The following is an 18,133-nucleotide window of genomic DNA, read 5'->3' as shown; positions in this document are numbered from 1 at the left end:
CCATATACCTGTTCAAGCCCATCCGAGGGCCGAGTCGGCTCGTCAGGCCACCTGGCCCATGAACAGGTCGAGTAATATATTCCATCTAGAACTTCGTGCCTCACTCACCACATCCCAAATTTTCTAACCTCACAACCACCACCAAGGCACCAATCCTACTCTCCTCATTAGGGGTGACAACGAATTGAACTTTTCATGAGTTGTTTGAGCTCGTCTCTACTTGATTTTTACCGAGTTTCGATTTGAGCTCGAGCTCAGTTCACTGGTTCGATTATGAAATGAGTCAAGTTCGAATCTATTAGAGTTTGGCCCGTAAGGCTCACCAACCGATTCGAATATGTATATATATTAATATATATATATATATATATATAATAAAATTATAAAAAATACTATATATAATAAAAATATTACAATTATTAATTATTATAATTCTTAATTTTTAAATATCAAATAAACAATATTTTTATATATAATTTTTTATTTTTATAAAACACTTTTTCTCAAAATCGAACTCAAGCCAAACTGAATTCAAACTTATGAATTTTTTATTCGAGTCGAGCTCGAGTTCAACATTCTGACTGAAGCTCGTATTATTCGACTTGCTCGTCTGGAATTCACCCCTACTCCCCACGTACACTTTTACCTTTCAAATTTCAATTCATAGCTACATTCAACCGCCCATCTCGTGGGCACAAGTCACGTTAGACTGGTGACACATCTCCATTTCATCACCCCATTTCAACGGTGATATGGCCACGCGTGCGTAACCACTCTGCTAATACCAAAATGCCAAAACCGCTCACGTGACTAAAACCACCGATTTCGGACACTTCTACAAATCCGCTCAAAATAAACCCTGAATCCTCTCTGAACACAATCACTATACCCACATCTACCAACGTAACATCGCAGGCACACACCTTCCTACAAAAAATATTATGCACGGGGAGATGTTCTAAATGCACGGGGTAGTGTGTTGTGTGTAGACTTAGGTAGACTTTTGTGGGGAGGAGATCCGGAGTTCAAAAGAGGATCCATCTCCACCATTTCTTTTCTACTCCCCTTTATAAGCCTACCGAGTGCCGAACTCTTTCATTCCTCTCCGCCCTTTGGCTTCTTTCCTCTGCAACTTCACTGTGCTACTTTTTTCTTCATATCTCTCACTCCGTCTCTCAGAATCATGGGCAAGGTTAAGATCGGAATCAACGGTACTTCGATCTCTTAAACCCCCTTTTGGTTTCTTTGGTTCTATATGTTGGGATCTTACTCAGATCTGATCTTGTATCTCGTATTTCTCTGTTGTAATAAATTGAAAATGATAATGAAAACACAGGATTCGGAAGAATCGGTCGTCTGGTTGCCAGAGTCGCTCTTCAGAGAGATGATGTTGAGCTCGTCGCTGTTAACGACCCCTTCATCACCACTGATTACATGGTAAGACCATCTACCCATCTGCTTTTCTAACCATAATTTTTATACATACATGGTTTCTTATATGCCGTATTACATGAATGGTGGATCCATTCACCGTTCACTCTCTGGTCGCTGCATCTAAATTTCCTAATAGTTGTCGAACCCATTGCTTGGGTCGGCCTCTTGGCAATTGTTTCACAAGTGTTTCTAGCTGTTCGATCCGATTATCAGCCATTCTTTGATCTGTTACAATCGTGATCCATCGGCTAGATTCCTTAAAGTTGTATCGTGGTTGGTCAGTCACGGTAGCATGTATTATCTCCGTCTCCCTCTCTCTCTCTCACACACACACACATACACTTACATTTTGATTTTTCTTAGGTTGTGCTGCAAAGAGCACATCCTGAGGAGCTCTTTACCGTGGATAATGGATGAAGAGGAGATCTCATACGGGCAATGTTACAATGTAATTTCGCCAGCGTTTGGCTGTAAGAAATGCCCATAATTTCATCAGCGTTTAGCCATCAGATCAGACGACTAACAGTTCTTGCGCAAACGATTTTGTTTTTATTCTCTACTTTCTACTCACTCTAGCTTTGTTTGTGTTATGCAGACATACATGTTTAAGTACGACAGTGTTCACGGTCACTGGAAGCACGCCGACGTTAAGGTCAAGGACTCTAAGACTCTTCTCTTTGGCGAGAAGCCAGTCGCCGTTTTCGGTGTCAGGTACAGCCCTCATCGACGGTTTTGTTTTTCAGCTTGTATGGTTTTGTCTTAAAAGGAAGCGGAAAATATCCAGACACGGATGAGATTTGCTTACCTTTCCATTCTGAATCTGAAGGAACCCTGAGGAGATTCCATGGGGTGAGACCGGTGCTGAGTTCGTCGTAGAGTCGACCGGAGTGTTCACTGACAAGGACAAGGCTGCTGCCCATCTGAAGGTCTGCTTCTATTTGTTCTCTGGTTATTGTCGTTGTTTATTATCTCATAATGCTATGAATTGGTCCATAAATATGATTCTGTTGTGGGTATATAATATTTTTTCAACAGTTGATTAATGCGGGATGAATTGGGTTGGATTTTGATGAACAGGGTGGTGCTAAGAAGGTTGTTATTTCTGCCCCAAGTAAAGATGCTCCCATGTTTGTTGTGGGTGTCAATGAGAAGGAATACAAGTCCGACATCTCCATTGTTTCCAATGCTAGCTGCACCACCAACTGTCTTGCACCTTTGGCCAAGGTTTACTTTCTTCCTCTAACCCATTTTTGTCATTGCGAACTTAATTACATCGTACAATTGATCTAATGCTTTCTACTTTGCCTCATTTTATCAGGTTATCAATGACAGATTTGGTATTGTTGAGGGTCTTATGACCACTGTCCACTCTATCACCGGTTGGTTACTTTCTTTTTTCATCTGTTTGTTCTTGTATAGCTGTTTTCTGGTTTTGGATCGTAAATTTGATTTCTTTTTCATCTTGTTTTACTTGTCTGATTCAGCCACACAAAAGACTGTTGATGGACCATCAAGCAAGGACTGGAGGGGTGGAAGAGCTGCTTCCTTCAACATCATTCCCAGCAGCACTGGAGCTGCTAAGGTAGTTACCTAATACAGTAATCTGTTTGCTCTGATCACACATGATCTTTTCCATTTTAGACTCTTATGAACTGTCTACGTGATTCTTGTGAACTCAGCGTTAAAATGAAATTAAATGTCATTTTAGACGAGTAGAACTGAGGGGATCGTTCAGATATTTCCCCCTCTCTCGTTTAATAGCTTGACCTTGGTGTTTTTAAAAGAAATCATGCGAGGTGGATTAATTATACAAATTATGTAACTTGTGAAGGCCGTCGGTAAGGTACTACCAGCATTGAATGGCAAGTTGACCGGAATGGCTTTCCGTGTCCCAACTGTGGATGTCTCTGTGGTGGATCTCACTGTAAGACTCGAGAAGAAGGCAACCTACGAACAGATCAAAGCCGCTATCAAGTATGACAAATTTTCCTTTCCATCATATTTGATTAGTTAACTGTTTGTTGTGGTGATGTTGTTAAAGATTGGTAAATTCTGGGTATCTTAGATAAAATGTTATTTCTTAATGAGCTAAGATTGGCACCTCAGATGGATTTGGATTTGTTCTAACAAATGATATAATATTGTTTTTGTGTTTGCTTTTAGGGAGGAGTCTGAGGGGAAGCTGAAGGGAATCTTGGGTTACACAGAAGATGATGTGGTTTCCACCGACTTCGTGGGTGATAGCAGGTGAGGATAGCTTAACTAATTTTATTTACTAATTTCAGTTCTAGGCGTAACATCCTTTCCCCACTACTGTTTGGAAATCCATCCTTGGATGTTGAACACATCACATGCTTCTCCCCAATCCCTACAATACAAATCATTGGCATCTCTTCGCCTAGACCTTGAGTGCTTAGTGTTTCTCCATGTCTTGACCTTGAGTGGCTGTGCAGCTGTTCTGTTCTGTTTTCTTTTTTTGGTTTCAGTGCTTCCTTTCTCCTCATGCATGGATCGTCATCAGGTGGTTTGAGTCATTTAACCATTATTAATATTGTTGTTGCCTATTAACTAACACGAAACTGTGCTTATTTTGGCAGGTCAAGCATCTTCGATGCCAAGGCTGGAATTGCCCTGAACGATAACTTCGTTAAGCTCGTTTCTTGGTATGACAACGAATGGGGTTACAGCTCCCGTGTAATTGACTTGATCCTCCACATTGCCTCTACCAACTGACTGTGATCTGGAACGTTAAGCAAGCGCTGCTATTTTGCTACACAGTTGTGTTTGTTTTTCTCTGTCTTGGGTCTCCTTTAGGGTAGGGCGAAATACAGAGCTGGAATAAAGTTAGTCATAGAGTTGTGATGTTTTAGAAACTACTTAAGAGGATCTTGTTGCCTATGTCATTTGGAGTTGAAAAATGTTAAAAGAGGGTCATAAACCCTTTTTTGCGTTTTGAAAGGGGGAAGTAGTACTCTTTCTATTCTGCCTGTTATATCGAAGAACACGTCTGTCTGAGATAATATTTGCTCGTCAACTTCTGATGTTCAAATTTGTGATGGTTGCGTTTGCGTGAAACGTTCTTGCTGTGGTCTCCCGTTAATCGTGCAAGTGTAGAAGAGAACTCCCATAATTCAAAAGCATATCTCTGGCCGGTTGTGGCATCTCTTCGATGTTGCATGGGTCGTTTACTGGACATTGAATTAAAAGTGTGTTAATCCAATGGTTTTTTACCCAAAAAAAAAGTTTGGATATTCATGCTATCGAGTCTTGATCATCATCTTATCTGATTTTGTTCAATGAGTCCATTAGAAATGGACCAGGTTTAATTCAATTTGATGAATATTTAGGACCGGATTGTCGGTTCCAACAATCCAAACTGTTGAATCCATTACTAAAAGAGAACGTCCAATTCAACGTTTCGACCCTTCAATCTGTTCAAATTGTTGGTTTCACAACTCAAAACTAATCCATCGATACCTATAATTCTCATCTTCTTTCAAATTTTCGTGACTTTTCAATACACCATATTGAAAAATAAACAACGCAAAACTCGATGCAGTCTGGTTTTGGACTGATATCGATAGTTGGATCAAATATTTATTCCATCTGACCCAAAGTGTGGACTGGCCTAACTCGAACGTAGATGCTGCAACATATACTTCGAATCAGGCCTTTTCCTCTCTTTATAAGCGACGGGATTCTCTGCAATATCTGCACACTCTACAAACACTGCTGATCTGAAGCCCAAGCCCACTTGGAAGATTGTGATTAGGCAAAAATGAACTTGCCTGGTATGCCAAAAATTGTGCTTCCCTGAGAGCATAGCACCCAAACATGCATGCTCTGAGTTTAATATAAACAGCGTGGCAAGCTGTAGATTCATGTCGGGATGGCAATTTTTACTCTACCCAGGTACCTGTTCGATGGGTTTTGGGATTCGTATTACACTGAATTCAATTTATAAACTTTATGTATTCGGTGCTGAATTTTATGTAGACAATTGATAGTTTATATTGTTTTTTTATATGTTTTAATTAAATAAATGAAAATTTTATTGTTTAAATATAATATGTGTATAGAGGGTTTTGATTCTCAAAATCCAACCTAGTGAACCTATTGTGGGTTTTAGGGCAGATATGGATTAGAAAGTTTAGGAAGGTGAATATGATCTAATAAGAGATTAGGGATGCAAATGGATCAGATCGGATTTAAATCAGAGTAAATTCAAATTCAATTCTATAGAAAAATCATATGGTTTGAACTCGAATTCGAATCCATCGTATTCATATCATTTCATCAGATATCCGATACAAATCCGATTCAATTCGATTAAATATTTTCGAATCATACATCCGATGATCTGATTCGATCTGATGTCAGATCTCAGTCTCGTGTCTCTGTCTCTCCGACCATTGACCATTTGACCTAACCTGCCCTTCAACATGAACAACCGGTGGCGGCAAAAAGGATTTGGGGGATGGGGCCATGGGGGCAGCAACAAACAACAATGTAATTATCGACGGAACTAGAATGAATAACCGAAAAAAATGCAAGTGTGAGATGATCTCGGTGGAACTAGAAATGAAAAGGGAAAAATGGAAAAAAAAAAAAAGGAGAGGGATGAACGATTAATGCACAGCGACCGGTGATGGTGAAGATTAAACGGTGACGCTGTGACGGTTTGTGGTGGCAGGCAGCAACAACGGCTGGGGTTCTCACTTCTCACTTATCAACTCTCACCAACATAACAAATGCAAAACACAAAAGCATCAAAGAGAAGGGTTTCTGGGTTTGTTTTGTTCGATCATGTTTGATGTGAAATTTTCAATTTTAGGCTTATTTAATTAATAAAATTACAGCCTATAATGAGATACAATTCTCTCTCTCTCTCTCTCTATATATATATTGGATAGAGGTGATTCAAATTCCAAACGGATCGAATTTTATGATCCCCTATACAAACCTTGTATTGGTTTTTCTATTTTTTCCTTCCTTTTCCTACTTTTTCTTTCAAACCAAACATGGCCTTAAGGTCTAGAATGTACAAAACCCTCCCCACACTCGTCCCACTGCCATCCCTATCCAGAATCTCCCCCAATGAATAGAACATAAAATTAGGGGAGATGTTCCCAATGTTGGAGAAGATGGGATCACTGTAACTTTGGAAGAGAAGCTCTGAGACACGTCTGAAGACATTGTCTTTAGAACGTTATTTGCCCCCACTCAGTTTTACTGAGTTTGCTGTTGGGTTACAGGCAAATTCGTTCCCAGGATACAACAGAGCCTTGGGCGAGAATCTGCAACCAACAAAGTTGAAGAGTCTCCAACGAAACCTTCTGTGAGACTGTAGCAGACCGGACTGAGAGAGAGAGAGTGAGAGAGTGAATTTCGAAATTATGTGTTTTGGAGTCTGATTCATGCTCTTTAAATAATTTGTGAAGAGGTATGAAGAAAAGGTAGGTGCTGGTTTAGAGAAGGCACCTTGAACAGTCACAATTTCAAACATTGTGACTGTTTAAAAAGTGGTTAACAGTTGGTGACTATTAACTTTGAATTGTGCCTCTTGATCACACCCGATCAAATCGTGACCGTTGATCTCATCAACAGTGATCAACGAGCAATGTGCGCCTCTAAAGCGCCTCATTGTGCCGTACACACGCGTGCGCGCGCGTTGCGCGGTATCGAATCCCCATACTCTCCTCTACTAATTCTAAGGAGTGTAAATCAGCTCCTATTGAAATACTGAAAACAAAACTTACAATTTTCCAATATGGGACAAGCTCAAAACTGGGTTTTGAAAGAGAAAAACTGATTTTTTCAATCAAGTGTACATGTACAATTTCTCATGTAATTGATCAATCAAACCCATTAGATTTAATCTCTCATGAGATTAAAATCCAACACCCGATATACAACTGAACAGGCTTTTTGGTATGTAATGCAATCCAATAGATAGATTAGGTCGGGGTAAGGCCCAGTTATATAGTCAGAAATTGTATAAAGTATGGGGAGTCTGGATCTGCTTGCAAACCCTCATGAGAAGTGGCACAACTTCTATGTTCACATAGGTGAAGTTCCACTATGTGCTCCGTTATTTGACACATTTCAGAACTTCATTAAGAGTTTATTTCAACATCTCATCATAACGGACATCACTGTTTATGTTGTGATGGGAAATTTCTCAATGTCAGTAATACAGTCACATTGCTGTAACTTGTTATTACCCATTAAACCCAATACTGATGATTTTCAGTTCAGGTTGGGTTACCATTACAGGTGATTAAGTAAAGGGTTTTAATCACATCTCTTTGGTTGTCATTCTTACCAATTCTCTGGCCAAGCCCTTGGTAAGAGGATCAACCAAGTTTTTACTTGACCTCACATAGGTTATAGTGATGACTCCATCTTGAATCAGTTGCCTAACAAATTCATGTCTCAGACTTATATGTCTAGACTTACCATTGTAGGTATCACTGTAGGCCCTTGACACAATTGCCTCACTATTACAGTAAATGGAAATTGGAGGCATAGGACTAGGCCAAAGTTTTATATCCAATAATAAATTCCTAATCCATTCAGTCTCTTTTCCAGTAGCCGTTAAAGCTATGAATTCAGATTCCATGGTCGAGTGAGATATACAAGTTTGTCTTTTGGATGCCCAAGAAATTGCATCCCCACGAAGGACAAAAATCCATCTAGATGTGGACTTGTTATCTCCATTACCGTTAATCCAACTTGCATCAGTGTACCCTTCTAGTACAGTTGGATAATCACAGTAAAACAAGCCAAGTTCCAAGGTTTTCTTGAGATACCCAAGAACTCTCCCAATTGCCTTCCAATGCTCTGCACCGGGATTACTTGTAAACCGACTGAGTTTCCAATGCTCTGCAAGTGCGAGCAAAGTGCGCTTCTAAAGCGCCTCATTGTGCCGCACACACGCGTTGCGCAGTATCGAATCCCCATACTCTCCTCTACTAATTCTAAGGAATGTAAATCAGCTCCTATTGAAATAATAAAAACAAAACTTATAATTTTCCAATGTGGGACAAGTTCAAAACTGGGTTTTATAAAAGAAAAACTGATTTTTTTAATCAAATGTACATGTACAATTTCTCATGTAATTGATCAATCAAACCCATTAGATTTAATCTCTCATGAGATCAAAATCTAACACCCGATATACAACTGAACGGGCTTTTTGGTATGTAATGCAATCCAATAGATAGATTATGTCGGGGTAAGGCCCAGTTATATAGTCAGAAATTGTATAAAGTATGGGGAGTCTGGATCTGCTTGTAACAACGCTAGGCACATGAATGTTCCGTGCCACCGCCCCCTGTCACCTGTGAGAGTTTTGTATAAATACTCTCTTGTTTGTAGGGATCTTGAATCCCTTGACCATCTCTCTCTCGCCTCGCGGGGCAAGGTGTGATGTGTGCAGTTGATTAGTTGTTGGGTGGGTAGTTGAGTGAGAAAAAGTTTGGCTGTTTGTGAAACACAATCTGGGCTGGGCTGTCTTGAAACTTGTTGAAAATGATACTAGTTCTTTATATTTGTCCTTTTCTAATTATAAAAGAACGTAAACAGCCCTAGGTGCCTGTCCTTGGAAAATGATGTTGTAGGTATAATTCTGGTTCTGGCTGAACCATGCATATGAATGACATCATGGTTTTTGAACCATTGTTGAATAAGATGGTTGGATCATTTAGCTTTGATACCATTCGGGCAACAGGGTCCATTTCACCCTTAATCCATTCTTTGGCCAAAACCTATTGATTTGGTTAACTATTCACTGAACCGTATGGTAGAATCACCAATCCATTTGATTCGAATAATCATTTTATCCTTTTTTTTATTTTTTTTAAATTGAAACAGGCCATCCATTCAAACCTGATAATCAAATCATTAACCCAAAAACTGGTGGTCAAAATGGTTCTAGTTCTGAGTCAATTTTTAAAATATTGGTTGACATTCCATACAGGAAGCTACAACTACCATGACAATAATTAAAAAAAGGAAGCGAGGGTCTACTCCTTTCTTGTGCTTGGGTGTTTGGACTTTGGAGAACAACTTTTGGATTAATAATAAGCAATTGATAGAATTATAAAATACAATATTGCTTCACAATTAGGACTACAAGCTTTATCTGGTAAGTGGTGACACCATCATGATTCGTCATGTGTAGGGAACATCTGGGCCTCACAGAGGACGCCCCACATGCACATCTCAGCATGCATTGGGAATATCTCCCACTGACAACTTTGGGAGATGTTCTCAATACAAGGTTGGGATATGCTGTGGGACATTTGTGGGGTGCAGATGTGAATTCTCAAGTACCTATTGAAATATCTCGTTTTAATTCATACCAAAGGCCTATGGCTCTGTTTGGAAGGATTTCAAAAAACAAATACGTACAGTACAAAACCTTGAAAACGATATTTATAAATCTTGTATTTGCACTCTTCCCATGTGGCTCAACGTTCTCTTCAAGGGCAATTCGATATTACATCAAAGTTTAAAGGCTTTTACATTTCATAGAATTGTTAGGTGAAAAGGGCAAGAGATCTCCATTTATATTTCTAGCACTTGAGAGAATCCAGCCCAATATGAGGTGGGCCTCCCAGGAACCCAGACTATTATTATTTATAGGCTCATTATTGGTCACCATGGATTGCGAGTGGCCACTAAAGAAGACCACAAGGTAGAGAGAGAGAGAGAGAGGAAGATGATGCATTCATGGTTGATTGATGCTATGCTCTTCGTTATTATGGCAAGAACAAGAACGTGTGTAGGCAGGAGTAGAAGCAATAACTAGGACCAGGAGAAGTGAGAAAGTGATGAAAGAAAAAAATAAAAAAAGGGAGTGAAACTCAGGCTCTATCTGCATTATTACTATCCACTCTACTCTATGCATCATCCTGTTTTTAAGTGCATTCCTGAAAAGCCCAAAAGCTGTTTCTCTCACATGGCCTCCCTTTTGGAATACCAGGTTGTGGGGTACGTGTTTGGTGTTCAACAAATAAATTTGATGTTGGGATTTGAGGGTGACTGTTTGAAAAAGGTTGGGCCCTGGCAAGGTCCATTAATACCCATGCCCAAGCTTTTCTATATTCTTTGACTTTGGGTCTTTTTAGAAGCCCAATCTTTACTACCCTTTTTTATTCGTGTATGTAGGTGAGGAAAGAAAAATGGGTTTTATTTGTATAAATTTCTAGATTTAAATTGACACCCTTTCCAAGATTGAACCATCTCTCTCTCTCTCTCTCTTAATAGATCCGTGATCCAAAGTTGCTGACGCCAACCCAACTCATCTATTAACCCCACAACCACGAGGTTCAATGCCCCCCATGTGCAATTTTGTGTCATTTCCAATGCCTCAATTGGCCTTTTCTGTTCATCTCCCAAAATAATTTTTTACTTTAGTTTACTATATATATTTTATTTTATTATATCATAACCACTTGGGCGCATTGGATCATCATCCACCATGCAAAGTGGACTTGTATGCTCCTGTTTGTTTGCAATGCAATTTTCTTTGCACTAGTACGAATATATGGGAGTGCAAATTAGAAAAATGTAAACTCTTGTCCACTTCTGTTTGGGGTTTTACTTACTCTTTGCTTTAGGTTTCGTGTTGCTTCATCTACACTGCAAAGGTCTTAAAAGCAGCTTCATGATTTACTCCTACATCAACAAAGAAGGCAATAAATAGGATGCCTTAAGACTTTCCTACTTCATTATTTTAATGTTTATTTTCTAATTTTTATTAAAGCATATGACACTATAAATAGGAGATACAAATATAAACCTCTTTTGCAGCGATATGATTTTGTGTTATTGGAGTAATATCAAAAGTGAAAAGAGCTCTGTCACCCTGATTCACAAGTTTTCTTTGCAGCCAAAACTTTGTTTTTCACCCATTCCAAATTTGTAATTTGTTGTTTTGATCACTTGCAAGGAAAAGGAATTACTGTGATGGGTCATGTTCAGGCAAATATGGAAAACTGAGTCAAAATCCTAGGTGCCCAAGTAATGAAACAGTTGGGCTTTGGAAAGGTATGATGGGCCCAATTGATTTTGTTCTTTAGTAACTAACTATGCGGCATGTGCCTTCATGTGTAATCTGTCATAAAGAGAAAAGCAAGTTGGGTTTGACAGCACAGTGGAGAGCTAGCACACAGACAGTGGGACAGTACACCAAAGCAAATTGGCGTATCGGATTGTATCGATGCTTGCGTCATTTTTTCTTTTTTATTTTTTTTTTTATTTTTTTTCTAACCTGGTTCAGATCGGTTGATTTAAGGCCCAGACTCCGAAACACCTCTTATAGGGGTATTGAGAAGCTCATAATACGATACTGCCTATACGTGTCAAAATTTTGAACCTTACCAGCAAGACAAATGGTAAAAGTTACAAGTGAAAAAGAAAATATTTGAGAGTGGACTAAGGGAGATATAGTACAACACTTGAAAAAAGAAAGAAGAAGAAACTATTATATATTTGATCAGAGAATTTGATTAAGCAAACTGAAGGCCCACCTGATATCTTGTCATCCAATCCCACGGCTCCAGTAGGCACATAGATCCGAAGTTTCGAACAAATGGATGCATTTGATCTTCCTTACACAAATGAGGAGGGTGACCGACGATGATTCCCAGAGACAGAGTTTACAATTAAATAATGCCACCTTGCACAAAAGGGAGGCAGAGTTTAATTGTCCATTCATCACTTTTGTAAGTTTGTAACCACTTAACCACTCTATTCATCCAACCAATTCTCATAGCCGATTAGTAGACTGTCGGTAAAGATCCGACCCATGTGGTACTTCCATGCCCATGGATCAGGATGTAGCTAGGGAGACAACCCATTTGACTAGGTAACCCGAACTCGTCTACCAATCAACCGAATCCATCATTTCCTTGCTCTTGCCTAGATGGGCAGATCCGTATTTAGGCATTTATGTTGATCCACATGGGTTTGAGTACTAAGTACTTGGCTACTTGCTTACCGGTTGACTTGAGAATGCTGAAATATTGATTATTGTTTGATAGTTGGATTAGTAATAAATACTATCCAACGATTACACCAAATTGTTGGACCAAAAGTATTAACATCTCGTAGTCGTTAGGCCCACCAAGATCTGACCAGGTTGGGCATGGCCCATTTCACATTATGGATTGATTGAACACTGGAGCCCACCTTTGAGTGGACCGGGATTTGGGAGAACCGTTTCCAAATCCAGACAAAGAAGTATAGAATGCTCTCAAATGTTCAAGTCTGCAAATGTAAAATGAGGGAAAATTTGGAGAAATTATCAGTCACTGTCTAACTATTAAACAAACGAATGGAGGTTGGATTAGATGTACCCATCTTGCTATGGACTCTGAAAATCTATTGAGGTTTTCTCCAAAAACTTCCAAAGTACTTCTGATCACCACCACTGTAATTATTCCAAGCCACGTCTATTTTTGTGAGATATCTCTCTCCTTCTCTCTCCTCATCCATATAGGCATGCCTGATGCCACCCCAGATGTATCTATCTATCGTTTTCTTTCACTGCACTCTCACGGACCAAGGGAATCTAGCTTTTTCTTTTTTTAATTATCTGCAATTATATTATATTCGCTTTCTATTTCCTTATGACCGTATTTCTTCTGTACAAGCACCGAAGAAAGGTCTTCATTTCATCGTCTTTCCCAGCTTTCTGTACACTCTCTTTCACACTACTTCTAACCTCACCCTATGGAGCCCCATATCTGTTCTGTGGGTTTCGCTTCCTTGGACTAATAATGGCTATTGAGGCTTCCCCTTCTCCTCCTCTTTGCTGTTCTGGTTAGTGCCGTTGTTTTTCCTCTGCGATATTTACCAGTGCTCCAAGGGGTGTTCATGGTTTTTCCATTTTATTGTCTGGTTCCTCTTCATTTGCTTACTCTTGAGCTCTAATTGGTCTAGTTAGTTGCAGATTGGAGGGCTCTATTAATGGGTATTAATGGGGGTTTTTTTTTTTTTCTTAAATAAGTAGTTCTCCGGCTATGCTTCACTCTGTTTAACCCAACCCCCTTATATCTTGGGTCTGGATTTCGTCTACCTTATTCCCCAGAATCCTGTTTTTTTTTTTTTTTTTCTTTTCTTTTGTGTGTGTCTGAGTCTTATTGATTCAAAAAGCCAGTTCGGCCTTTCTTGTTTCCTTTGCAAAACATTGCTTTGTCTGCATTTACCAACATTACTTTGCGTGTATTGTTCACTTGAATCTTGACAATTGCAATATTGAATTGTGGTTTTTCTATATCTTCTTTTTAAGCTGTTATTTCCCCTGAACTTCTTTTGTCTGAACCCAAAGTTCCATAATTATCGTCTCAAATGCCTCCATCCTACTTTCCTCTGCGGTGGGAGAGCACCGGAAACCAGTGGTGGTATGCGTCTCCCATTGACTGGGCCGCTGCTAATGGCCATTACGATCTGGTCAGGGAGCTCCTCCACATTGACCCCAACCTACTCATCAAGCTCACCTCCCTCAGGCGAATCCGCCGGCTTGAGACCGTCTGGGACGACGAGGCTCAGTTCAAAGACGTCGCAAAATGCCGCTCTCAGGTTGCCCGGAAGCTTCTACTTGAGTGTGAAAGTAAGAGAGGGAGCAACTCTCTCATACGAGCTGGCTACGGTGGATGGCTTTTGTATACCGCTGCCTCGGCTGGGGATGTGACTTTTGTCCAGGAACTGCTCGACAGAGATCCTCTCCTTGTGTTCGGGGAAGGAGAATATGGTGTTACTGATATATTTTACGCTGCTGCCAGAAGTAAGAATTCTGAGGTCTTCAGGCTCCTATTTGATTTCTCAGTATCACCAAGGTGTTTGATGAGCAGCGGAGGAGTTTTAGAAGAACAACCAGCCGGACCTCCTCCCGTTTTTAGGTCAGAAATGGTCAGCAGAGCTGTTCATGCTGCGGCTAGAGGAGGGAATTTAGAGATTCTGAAGGATCTTCTAGGGGACTGCACTGATATTTTGGTCTACAGGGATGCTCAGGGCTCTACCGTCTTGCACGCAGCCGCCGGAAGAGGACAGGTTGAGGTGAGGTTTCTATTTGATGTTCGTGTGGGTATTCTTATTTCTCTTCTGCATCTATTCAGCTGTTTTTTGCTAGGATTAGATTTTCATTTGAAAAGTTCCTACTTTTGAGTGGTACATAGTTAAGTAAGTAGTCCATACAATCTGTAAATGTCATTCAGTTAAGGAAACCTTAATAATGTTGTAGGAAATAAAACTCTAGGATGTTTTCATGCTATTGCGGCATTTTTGCCTATTCAGTCCTGATCACAGTAAATGCGGCCCCCCCTCCCCCCCTCCACACACACACACTTTTGCCTGAATTATTGCATATAAATGCTGGAGAGACTCAAATCTGTGTTGAACAATTCTTGATTTTATAAAATGAGACTTGAATGTATAGAGATCATCATTATCAGTATAATGTTTAACTAATAAAAACTGAGATTTGTCCAAGATTTAGTGGTGATAGATTTTTCTTATTGTCTCTTAGTCAGGTAGACATTTGACATATCTTACCAGATTAATTGGATGAAAATGAAGGCAGGGTTCAGGAAGCTCTCTATGATTCTTTGGGCATTTCCCTGCAAGTTTTGTATCACATATGCCTGAGACTGTTTCATTGAGACAGGATTTTGTGTCAAGCAATCATTATCGCTCCTGTGCATCTGCATATCAATGTATTACTAGAACTCTAGACCAATGGGGCCTTCTCCTGTTCTGATAGAAGATTGACATGGATCATCTCAGGAAAGGGCTCCTTTTAAGTGATGACATACTGCATTCAAGTTTCATGAAAAAATAAAATGAAATGGTTTCATTGCAAGTAGAATTGAAACATTATTTAGCTGCTTATGTGTTAACCTTTTTTTTCTTCTTTTTCTTCTTCTCCTGAAAGGTGATAAATGTTTTCATTTAAGAAAGAAGTAAAATGACACCCTTTAAGATTTGTTTCTAAAGAAAAACATAGCAGAAGTACCTTTAGATTGTCAATTCAGACTTTTTCATGACTATGATATTGAATGAAGAAATGTTTTCTAGAATACCTATTATTTCTATCTTGTCAATGACACTAACAAACAGAACGGTGAGAAAAAAAAATGCCAGAGTGCCATTTTACTTGTCACAACCCCAGCCAGCAACCTTGGGGCAGAGATTCTGAGAAACACATTCTCCGTGTAAAGTTGTTCCTAGAATTGGTAGTTCAGTTAGTGAGATGATTATCTGTATGTCTGCATGCATTTTAACGTTGTATCCATGAGGAAAACACACACACACACACAAAAGTGGTAGTTAACTTCAAGCATACAAATCACATGACACCTGGGGGAAAATGCTCTGTAGAAATGGAAGCAGATGTGCTTACCCAAAGCAGTTCTCCTTTTTGGCTGAAGAAACTTTCAGGTTACATGACGCTATGGGTAAAAAATGCTTTCAGGTTACATCCCTAAAGGTGTTCTTCTTAGGGATGCAACTTGGGTCAGGTTGTTTTAGAATATGTTAAATTTTCAATGGGCCCGAACCATAACCTGACCCTCTTTTTTTTTCTAATTTTTTGATGCATGGCATGATATAGTTGGTATTCTTCAAATTGGACGACCTGATTTGTAGCCTTAGTTCTTCTCCTCATTGATTAAATAAGCTGTCCTAATGGTCTCATGCAATGAGTCTTGTACAACCTAGTTTTTTCCTTAATGTCAATAGTTTGTTATCAATAACTTGATTGAATTTGCAAACAACTTGGATGAGCATGTGACCACATTTTATGCTTTGGCATATACCTGTTACTGAACTTGTGTACCTCCAAGATGACCCTAAGACCTTTATGAACCTTGTTTTTTAGGCTTTTGGTTGTAAAACATCATACAGATCAAATGCAATGGTTTTCTATTGGTGTCTCTAGTAGTTGGTTTGATGGTATTTCCATCTAAAAGTAAAACATTCACGCATGAGGTACTCATGTCAGAAGTTGACCTGTTCAAAAGATGTCATTTCTATTGTTCTTAATATTCTGGCCTTTTAATTTTCAGGTAGTCAAGGATCTGGTGGCGTCCTTCGATATAATTACCTCCACAGACAATCAAGGGAACACAGCATTACATTTGGCTTCTTACAGGGGCCACTTGCCTGTGGTAGAGGCTCTAATTATTGCATCTCCCTCTTCCATCTCTTTAACAAATAATGGAGGAGATACTTTCCTCCATATGGCTGTATCCGGTTTCAGAATGCCTGGTTTCCGAAGATTGGACCAACAGATTGAGCTCATGAAGCAATTGATTTGCGGAAAGATTGCAAACATTCAAGATGTCATCAACATCAGAAACAATGATGGAAGAACAGCTCTTCATATGGCTGTGCTTGGGAATATTCATTCTAACCTTGTGGAACTCTTAATAACCGCACCATCAATCAATCTAAACATCTGTGACATAGATGGCATGACCTCACTTGATCTACTTAGCCAACGGCCACAATCTGCTTCCTCGGAGTTATTGATCAAACAGTTGATTTCTGCTGGTGGGGTCTCTAGTTGTCAAGGTTGTATGGCGAGAAGTTCCATTGTTTCTCACCAAAAAATGCAAGGTATTGGAGGCAGTCCTGGAACTTCTTTTAGAGTCACCGATGCAGAGATATTCTTGTATACAGGAATCGAGAATGCATCAGATGCTGGTGATCAGATCAGTGAAACATGCTCAAGTGAACTGAGTAACTTGGATTCAGTTGATGGGAATCATAGCACTTTGGATGGTAAAAAACAAAGCTCAGTAAATTATGCAAAGAGACGCCTGAAAATTCTACTTCGATGGCCTGGCCGGAAAGAGAAGAAATCTGAAGGTTCCAAGAAGTTGGGAGATGACGACCCAATGGCATCCTATAGAAAATGGAGCGATTTAGAAGAGATTCCGACTCCACTCAGGCAGCAATTCTCAAAACCATCATCACTTCCAAACAATAAAAGGGTTCTGCCCGTCATAAGCAATCTTCCAAGTCCATCCACCAAGAAGAAGTTTGCAGCAGGGCTAATGCATGGTGTTATTCAGGCCTTTCCATATATAACTAAATCAGACCGATCACCTTCAAGTTCTTTCTCGATATCGACAAGGTCTTCACCTATTTCATTGGATAGACAAAAGGGCATTCATTCTAGAAACGAGAGTGCAGGTCCCTCTTGCTCAAACCAATCCTTGGATGATGATGGAACACTGAACATGAACCAAAAGCCAGCCTCGGTTAATAAGAAGCTAATGAACCATTATTTCTGTTTTGGTGCACAAGACCTAGCACTGGAAGACCCTGTTAACGCTCTTGGGTCAAATCAGGGTCACAAGCGATCATTGCTATCAATTGCTTGATGAAAATTTAGAAGAAGATACAAGATGTGGAGGTATTGAGGAATGAAGCAAAGTTCTTACTTCTTACACAGACTAAGAGTTTACCCTGTTGTGCATTTAAGATATGTAATGCCAATAACTATTCCTTAGATACTGGATTTAAGTTAGTTGTGTGCTTGTATAAAGTAAGCTACTTTCTTTCTCTCTAATTGTAACTCTGAATCATGCTCAAGAAATATTAGGAGACGACTGGTGTAGAATGTTGAACTTATCTTGTTATTGGTCTAAAATCTGAACAAAGCTTTTTTTTTTGTTTTTCTCTG

General features: G+C 39.5%; 2 protein-coding genes across 2 annotated transcripts; both read left to right on the top strand.

Moving 5' to 3' along the window:
* Nucleotides 1–882: 882 nt before the first annotated feature.
* LOC104591639 (glyceraldehyde-3-phosphate dehydrogenase, cytosolic-like) lies at nt 883–4,483 on the top strand. Its single transcript, XM_010250573.3, has 10 exons — nt 883–1,211; nt 1,337–1,437; nt 2,030–2,145; nt 2,261–2,360; nt 2,512–2,658; nt 2,753–2,813; nt 2,919–3,016; nt 3,266–3,408; nt 3,598–3,681; nt 4,032–4,483. Exons 1-10 carry the CDS (start codon nt 1,184–1,186, stop codon nt 4,165–4,167), a joined length of 1,014 nt encoding a protein of 337 aa, XP_010248875.1. The 5' UTR covers nt 883–1,183; the 3' UTR covers nt 4,168–4,483.
* An 8,488-nt stretch (nt 4,484–12,971) lies between these two features.
* LOC104591640 (uncharacterized) lies at nt 12,972–18,133 on the top strand. Its single transcript, XM_010250575.3, has 2 exons — nt 12,972–14,502; nt 16,509–18,133. Exons 1-2 carry the CDS (start codon nt 13,795–13,797, stop codon nt 17,829–17,831), a joined length of 2,031 nt encoding a protein of 676 aa, XP_010248877.1. The 5' UTR covers nt 12,972–13,794; the 3' UTR covers nt 17,832–18,133.

The sequence above is a fragment of the Nelumbo nucifera genome, chromosome 4 (assembly GCF_055504915.1).
Source record: "Nelumbo nucifera cultivar China Antique chromosome 4, China Antique-T2T, whole genome shotgun sequence".
Taxonomy (NCBI): Eukaryota; Viridiplantae; Streptophyta; class Magnoliopsida; order Proteales; family Nelumbonaceae; genus Nelumbo; species Nelumbo nucifera.
Note: the sequence above shows the minus strand (reverse complement) of the source record. Positions and strands in the feature narration are given on the sequence as shown.